Raw genomic sequence first — 9231 nt, forward strand, 5'->3', positions numbered from 1 at the left:
AATAAAATTTCAATTGTCGTGTTCGATAGCCATTGGCTGCCGCGCGAGGGGTCGCGGGCGGGACGTGCCTAGTGTTGTGGTGTACTGGCGTAGACAATGAGCAATGAATGCCGGATCTACACAGTCGTCGAACAGTTTGCCAAACTTTGGCGGATTCGGTATGCATTGCTGGGTAGCAATGAAAAATCACTTATACTAAAACATTGAGTTTAAAACAATGAGGCGACCTCTGTGGCTTAATGATCATCATGCCGGACTGCTAAACTGGAGTTTCCGGGTTCCATCCCCTGTCAGCTAATATATATACCAGATTTTTTCCCGTGGCTTTACTCACGCAAATATCACACAGGAACAGTTATTTTTTCCATGCAGGATTAAAGGTCCTATGTCCTTCTCAATACTTCAAACATACATGAATACATGTATATGCAAAATTTTAAGAATGGTTGAGTAAATAACGCGTAAAGAGCTAACAAATCTTCACGTTCACAAACTACGTTTTAAAAAATTAGAAAGGTCTTGCTATGATAGGTATATTAAATTCTCAGAAGAAAATATTAGAAAAAACCCTAACTCATTTTGGTCATTTGTAAAATCAAAAAAGAATCATAACGACATTCCAGAAAATATGTTCTATAAAGATGAGTGTTTAACTGATGGAAACAAAATTTGTGACGCATTTAATAATTGTTTTGGTTCTGTTTTTATCTCTTCGAATGGTGTAAGTTCACAAACCACTTTTTCATCTAGATCACAAGATAAAACACATGACACAACTGTTGATATAAGTCACATAAAATTCGAGTTAGAAACCATAGTTTGTGAATTTAAGAAAGTAAATATACACAAAGGGGCCGGGGCCGATAACATCCATCCTGTGCTTATATCAAATTGCGCCGAAGAACTTGCAATTCCAATGTTAATTATTTTTCAAAAATCAATAGATACAGGTGTATTTCCATATAAATGGAAACAATCTTTGATTACGCCTATTCCAAAAAATAGAAACAAAGAACAAATAACTGAATATAGGCCAATCTCAAAATTATCTATTCTAGGCAAAATTTTTGAAAAACTCGTGACTCATCATCTTTCTTTGTCAGTTCGAAATTTTATTGCAGAAGAACAACACGGGTTTTTCAAGGGTCGTTGTGTTGAAAGTAACATGGTAACTTTTACTGACTTTTTATCACAAGCTATGGATAACAATGAACAGGTGGATGTCGTGTATGCCGATTTCTCCCGGGCGTTTGATAAATTAAATCATAAACTCCTTATTTTGAAGCTCGAAGAAGCCGGCATACATGGCTGCCTCCTTAGGTGGATTGAATCGTACATCAGTAATAGGAGTCAGGCCGTCTGTATTAAAGGATACTGTTCGCAATTTTTACCTGTGCCTTCCGGGGTCCCACAAGGTTCCCATATTGGGCCCTTGCTTTTCTCCTTATATATAAATGACATAGGACACATATTTAATAACAGTCACCACCTTTTATATGCTGACGATAATAAAATATATAAAATAATTAGGTCTGTGGTTGACTGTAACAGATTACAGGAGGACTTGCTGGCTCTTCAAGACTACTGTACCTCTAATCAGCTTTATCTTAATACAGATAAATGCTATATTATTACCTACTCACGAAAAAGAAATATTGTTAAATACGAATATAAAATAAATAACGAAATTTTGCAGAGAGTAACAGAAATTAGAGATCTAGGTATAATTATGGATTCTGAACTCTCATTTAGGAAACACATTGATTTCGCAATAAAAAAAGCTTTTCAAAAATTAGGCTTTGTATTAAGAATTAGTAAACCATTTAAACAAACCATCACAATGAAAATTTTATACTTTGCATTTGTTCGTTCTATTTTGGACTTTGCGAGTGTTGTATGGAATCCTAATTATAAAGTACACATAGATAGAATCGAAAGAGTACAAAAAAAGTTTATAAAATCTTTAAATTTTCGTGAGTGTACACAATTTGAATCATATAATAAGGCCTTGCTTCATCATAAGTTTCTTTCCTTAAATGACAGGCGAAAAATGTTTGATTTGGTGTTTCTATATAAAATTCTTAATAATTTAATTGATTCTTCAAAACTTCTGAGTAAAATTTCCTTTGTTACTCCTAGGCGTTTACCTGTACGTCCCTCACGTAAAATTCCACTTTTCTCTCCTCCACATTTACACAAAAACTATACTCGTAACTCATTTATACATCGTTCCACCACCATATATAATAAAGAATATAGAAATATAGATCTATTAAATACTACTCTAAAACGATTAAAACTCATTTTTCAATCTAGTTCATAATAACTGATAGTAATATAATTTTATAACAAACTTATAATTATATAACAAACCTAATTAACCTAACACTGTTATGTTCCCAGCAACAGCGGAAAGCTACGCTAAGTTAATTTTATTTACAAATTCCTGCCATGTAATTAACCCTTTTTATTATATAAATATAGCACTTTAGGGCACTATAGGTCTTTAAATTGTACTCATAGTTTATGTAAATTTCTATTTTTGTAAACGACTGTTTGTTGCCTAAATAAAGATAAAAAAAAAAAAAAATCTTCTTTCGCATTTATAATATTAGTTATAATGTTAAAGAATATGCTATCATTGAGTTAGTATCGCATAACACAAGTCTCGAACTTACCTCAGGGCTAACTCAATCTGTGTTATTTTATTTCTCCCTGTATATTTATGTACTATTTAGTTAATCAACATAATTTTACCGATAAACAGTGCTGTGGACCTTCTACGTACAAAAGTGGACGCGAAATACAACTTTTGGAGTTACAACGAATCGTTGGCGGTCGCGGGTCGCGTGAGAGACCAGTCTGACAACCCGTTGCTGCTGGAGGTGGACTACAGGCCGTACTACATGAACAATCTCACAGTTCTCGGCGGGGGCAAGTGTCCCCCGGGGTGGGACGTGGTGGCCGACTCGTGCTATATGTATATCGGAGCCGCTATGACGTATGAGGAGGCGCGTTTGTTCTGTTTGGTAAGTTAATATTGTAGGACAAAACAATTGAATGTCTTGAAGCTCACCATATTATACCTTTATTTCTTTCTTATCGTGTGTCTCCCTCAAAATCTTGTCACTAGCTTTTAACCGTGGTTTCGACCGCACGGATTTCCCACAGGAACCGTACTTTTTCCTGGAATGAAAAATAGTCTATGTGTCCTTCTCCGTACTCTTAACTACATATATGTCTGAGAAATTTCAAAAAGATTGTATGTTGAATAGATAAAGCGTAAGGTGAAGAGGTAACAAACAAACTTACTTTCGCATTTATAACACTAGCTTTAGCCCGCGGCCCCGCCTGCGTGAATTTCCCTCATTCATCTCATTTTTTCGGGATGTAAGGTACCCTATGTCCTTCTCCGTACTTCAAACTACATGTATGCAAAATCAAGAAGATTGGCTGAGAAGATAAAGCGTGAAGAGGTAACAAACAAAGTTACTTTCGCCTTTATAATATTAGATGGGATAATATTCATGGGATAATATTTATAGTTATTATATAATTTTTTTCCAGTCGGACAACGCCTCAATGCCATACGTGAATGGCAACTACGCAGCGTTATACGAGTTCATACAACGACAGAACGAGTGGTATCGATTCAGCGATCGAGTGTGGGTCAACCATATCGATTACGTCACTCAATGCACTTCATTCGCGTTCTCCTCTGTGGATATTACTGATTGCAATCAGAAGAACGCTTTCATATGCGAGATTGGTGAGTTATATCATAAATAATGTGTCTCTTGTAACGTGTATACAAGTCGACCATATCGATTACTCATAACTAATGTTAGACTTTTGTTAATTACTTAAAAATAGGTATGAACATGCACGTACCATATATACGTCTACTTCTGACGTTTCGGATCGTGTTACAACCACCCGTTACAGAATATTCTTCTATCGCCAATTAATTAAAATTATTGTTTCTCCGTCAAAATATACTAACAGTGTCCCTATTCTGAATCGTAGCCTGATTCATATTGACCGACTTAAGAAAAAGAGGTTTTGTTTTTGTTACCAATTGATACCTTTAAAAGTAACGATTTGAACTTATAAATAGTATCTTAGTAGTATACTTATTGAAGTTTTTAACATAACAGTTCAAAATATAAAACTAAAGAATATAAGTATTAGACTAAATGATTATTTGAAATTGTTACAAATGTTTGAAATTGTTCACAGACACTGCCTTTTGCTTTATGCTATCAGTGTGTTACTGTGTACAGTCTGTTCAGAAAGTGAAGTAATAAAATTAGGTCGCTGTCTCCTGTTGGCTGGAAACACTGGGTGTTTACCAACCAATATTGACTATTCTATTTGATATTGCAATGGCAAAAAAATTTTGTTCGTCAAAAATGCGTTTTCTTCGCTTTCTGAACAACCAGTATTGAATTGTTGTCTTTACATATAAATGTCTTATCCATATATGTATTTATTAATTTTATTATGATGTATCCCACCAGACCCACAGATCAGAATCGACCCGCTGTCGTGGCGCTCGGACGCGCTGGCGCTGGGCTTCGTCGGCGTCCTCGCCGCCGCGCTGCTGCTGGTGGCGGCCGCCGGCCTCTGCTGGTGCTCCAAGTCCAAACACAGGTACACTCGGCACCACATTATTTGCAAAGTTTATTAAGACGCCACCTATAGTATAAATCTTAACTAATATTATTATAAATGCGAAAGTTTGTGTCTTTGTTTGTTTGTTTGTTTATTTGTTATCTACTCAACCAATCTTCTTGAAATTTCCCATACATGTAGTTTGAAGTATGGAGAAGGACATATGGTACCTTTACTTATTTATCCCGGCAATTAGTAGCGGGCGAAGCCGTTAGCAAAAGCTAGTAAGGTTTAAGAAGAAATTTATTCTCATAAAAGAATCTACAAAATTCACTTAAAATGAGAAACTTAAAATATTTCATTAACATTAAGTAGACGCATATAAAAAGTCGGTAGATAAATAATAAAAGATATAAATAGTAAATGAATATAATAATTTGATATGTCGCCAGACGCGAGCGCCAAAGGAGCGCCGAAACTATTAATATTGACTAGCGACCTGGCTCCGCTCGGGTAAAACCATAATAAAAAAAACTCGGGAACGCTTCCTCAGTTTCTGTGACAAATTTCATCAAAATCAGCCCTGTAAAAAAAACCGCGTTGCATTCCGGGAGCGCCGGCAGAAGTGAAAACTGGAAAATTAACGTTGTGCATTTTTGGCATCTTGCGAATTTTCAATCAAGGTCATGTATCCTGACGCGAGTTTAACACAAGAAGTGCACAACGCCTCTAAAGAAGTTTTCACTTCCAAAACTGTGTGTGACTGTATCTTGAATACAATTTGATATATCGCTAGACACGTGCAGCGGCTGGAGCGCCGCAACTCGATCCGGCAGTCGCTGCACTCCGTGCGCTCCATCGGCAGCATCCCCGGGTACCCCGACACCGCCTACAGGAGGAAACTGGCGCAAATGGTATAACTATATTGTTTATATTCATATTTATTGAATTACCAATTTTCAGCCGTTAAAAAATATTCAGTCTATAGAGTTTGGTATACAGCGTGTTGTGTCAAGCAACCATTTTTATTTTTCAATTATATTAATAGTAGATTAGTAGCCAAGGGATGTAAGGCATCAATTGCAGCCCGAGATATTTTGCGCATGAGCGCAGCGAGGTCGCCTATAGTTCGAGGGCGCAATTGATGGTTACACCCGAGCTAACTACTCTGCTTTACATCTCGATTAAGTGGAAAAAAACCGGCATTACAAGAATTGATTTTTCCTAATTAGTACGTAATTATAAAAAAATCCCAAACATAAACAATATTTAAAGTAAAAGTATTCTCGCCATTTTTCATTAAAAAGAATCAAGTAAAGAACTTTTTAAATTTTTTTTTTCAAGAACTAAATTGAGCTTCGATATTTAAAATTGACGACTGTTATACTCATATGAAGGCAAGGCTGAATCGCGAAGCGACCTCTTTGGTCATTGGTTCTGAATGCATGATGTCTATTGCCAGTATGATGGTTAGAAATACGCGAACTTTTTGAAAGAGTGAAGTTTTTTTTTTTTTAATTACTTACCGCCCTAGGGATTTTCTAGCTACATAATTACCCTAGAGCGCTAATTGGTCACCTACAAGCCCCATTTGGGGGTAATAAGGTATAGAAGAATCATAGGTTATTACTAAGTATTTAGATTGGTACAACGTATGTAGCGGGAGTAGGCTTCAATCTTATTTTACTATTTTCATTTCTGCATCTTTCAGAGCGGTCGATCAACAGAAACTTTAACCAAAGGATCCGATTACAAAAAGATGTTAGCATCAACTGCCTCGATGGAATCCATGGAGAAGAGTCAATTCAACTCCTCGATGGAGGACAACCAGAGTTTCGACATTTACGAAACGCACAACCCTAACACGAACATAATGCCTATGAAAATCAGCACTTTCGCTAAGAAGCCGGCGTCTCCTGAATATTCCATACCGCAGAACAACAACAACAGGCCCTTCGACCTGGCGTTCAAGAACGAGGGGTTCAAAGATAATTCAAGTCCCGCGAGCGGAGCCCACTCGATGAACACTGTGACGACCGAGGAGATACCGATAATCCACCACCCGAACGGTTTACGATCGCCCGAAGACGACATCCTGTCGCCGGGCAGCGATCGATATTTTAATTCGGACACGTTGCCGTTGAGAGGACAGGGCGAGTCGGACGAGAGTTTGAAGGAGTTGGAAAGAGAAGGGAAATCTTACGGCTACGGCGTGCCCGCGCGCGCGCGCGGCGCGCTGTTGTTCCTGAGCGAGCTGCGCGCGCGCGCGCCCGTCGTCCCACACCCGCCCGCCTCCGCCCCACACGCGCACTCCACCTTCGGACAGCGCCGGAATATCGCAGGTTATTTACTACATTACGTTTATCTGTCTTATAGTTAGGGATTGAAATATTCTAAATTAGATTTGCTTACTTTGAAGTACACCGATTTATCTGTGGATATAATCTATGAATACATAAATAGCATTGAGTTCCACATTAATTACATTGAATAATTTTTTTTTTTCATTTCTAAACCTTTTTAAAATTATAACGTATTTATTTTGCTCGAATGTGTACAAAATTAAAATATAAATATTTTTCTCAATTAAAATATTGTTCACATCATTTTTTGTTAAATGCACTAATTTATACAAACGAACCTGCTATAAAGCGACAAAATTAAATTTTACTTTTACTTTAAAACATACTTCAAAAAATACATACATAATTCAGAAGTCAACCTATATACTATTTACAGAGAACCAGCAGTTCTACGAACAGAACCTGCCCGGCCCGGCGCCGTACAACTACGGCCCTCCATCCGACCCCGACTCCAGCCGCTGCCGCAGCCCCAGCCCGGAGCTCCACCACCGCTCTAAATCTGAAGCCCTACTCGAAACTAACTTCGACTTCGAAGACAGCGAGTCGAGTCCCTTACCGATGACTGAAGCCAGCAGATCTTACAGCCAGCCGCTAGAAACGGCAATGTGATCCTTATTGCTAATAGTTTTAAGGCTATTTTAGTTTTTGTACCGAGTAAAGTTTTCGGCTATGGAAATTTTCCACCGACAAATAATTATGACTAGAAAAATGTTTTAAAAGATAATTGACATTGGAGAAAAAAATACATTGATGCGCGGAACTTCACGAGAATCACCGTGTTATTGATAAAAATATGTGCTATTTTAGCTATATAAAAGGTTATACATATACACAACATATAGGAACTAACTGAATGAAACTTTACGACAGAACGTGATATGACATAGGAGGTACTTTGAGCAAAACCTTAGGAAAGAATATTTATAAATCATGTATTCTTCGCTTTGAAGAATAAAATTCTTGTCATTTATCTTCAATACTTTTCTTCCATCTGTCTAATAATTATATGTATCATTCCGTCCATTTTCAAACATATTCATTAAACTTTTGTATATATTTGCCGAACAATACACATATAATATAGTACTTACAACCTATGATGAACTTTAGTCATAGTAAGGAAAGTGGTATGTATTTAGTAGTAGGAAAGAAAAAGACTGAGAGAGCATGTGTCTTAGATGAAGGATTTTCCTGCATTTATTCGACAACAGTTATTCGTGTCTTAATGAATAGTATAATAGTGCCTTTTCTAAAAACTGTGTTTTGTTTACTTTTATATTTTTACATTTAAGTAGGTATATGTACCAATATATCTTTATTATAATTATAGATATAAGTTTATTAAGTTATATGATAATACAGAAAAATACAAGATCTCAGTATTGAAGTAAATATATAAAATTGTTCCAGAAATTTAAAATATTCCTTTCATTCTATATCCACATATTTTCGAACTTTTTTACTTTTACTTAGCCTTTCTTAAGTTAATTAATTACGTAAAATATGTATGAGTAACTACATAGTTTAAGTTAATATGAACTCGCTAATTATAAAATTATGATTCCACTAATTGGATTTGCTTGTCTCATTTTAGTAAAATTGTTTACCAACAAGACTAATGTTATTTCGTGCATTAATATTTTTATTTTTATAGTTAATGTAGTGCAATTCAAGTCACACGAAAAGTCTGTATTAGACGTAAAATTATTAATAAAATAATTTATTTAATCAGTGATTCGTGTGATTTTCACACGAATCACTGATTAAATAAATGATGCCAGTAAAAAAAAATACATCACGTGATTGTTGTTTGTATATCTTGTACCGTCAGGTATTGAAGTTTGAGACTAACAAAACTATACTTGTTATTAAATTAGGTACGTAAATGAATTGATAGGTGTATATTTCTGTGTAGTGTACCAACATCTACTGATAGATATTTTAGTAGAACACCATGAAATGAAACAAAATCATTTTCCATACTTAACGTTTTTACATTAATGCTTTATTTGTGCATTTTAAAATCAAGTGATAAAATATTGTAATAGAGAAAGTAACCAATACATTCATAAGCATCAAGAAAATATAAAAATATTTTGATATATAGAACGTGTTTTCTTTCTTATATTCTTGTCATAGCTCATTATATATTGTTTTTTGTCTTAGCTTGATAAAACATTAACTTATCATGGAAATTCACGTGAGTGAAGTCGCGGCCAAATGCCATGTTTAAATGTATGAATAGTATGATAGT

The 9231-nt window shown here is 35.7% G+C and overlaps 1 protein-coding gene across 2 annotated transcripts in view; it reads left to right on the forward strand.

Moving 5' to 3' along the window:
* bark (bark beetle) overlaps positions 1-9086 on the forward strand; it is a 37257-nt gene extending 28171 nt beyond the window's left edge. For both annotated transcript variants that reach the window (XM_053757081.2, XM_053757082.2), the window contains 6 exons: positions 2768-3029; positions 3568-3769; positions 4521-4653; positions 5411-5528; positions 6326-6956; positions 7354-9086. In XM_053757081.2, the coding sequence (XP_053613056.1) occupies positions 2768-3029; positions 3568-3769; positions 4521-4653; positions 5411-5528; positions 6326-6956; positions 7354-7586 (1579 nt within the window). In that variant the 3' untranslated portion in view covers positions 7587-9086. The remainder of the gene's footprint in view (positions 1-2767; positions 3030-3567; positions 3770-4520; positions 4654-5410; positions 5529-6325; positions 6957-7353) is intronic.
* Positions 9087-9231: the final 145 nt, after the last annotated feature.

This window comes from Plodia interpunctella, chromosome 16, assembly GCF_027563975.2.
Source record: "Plodia interpunctella isolate USDA-ARS_2022_Savannah chromosome 16, ilPloInte3.2, whole genome shotgun sequence".
NCBI lineage: Eukaryota > Metazoa > Arthropoda > Insecta > Lepidoptera > Pyralidae > Plodia > Plodia interpunctella.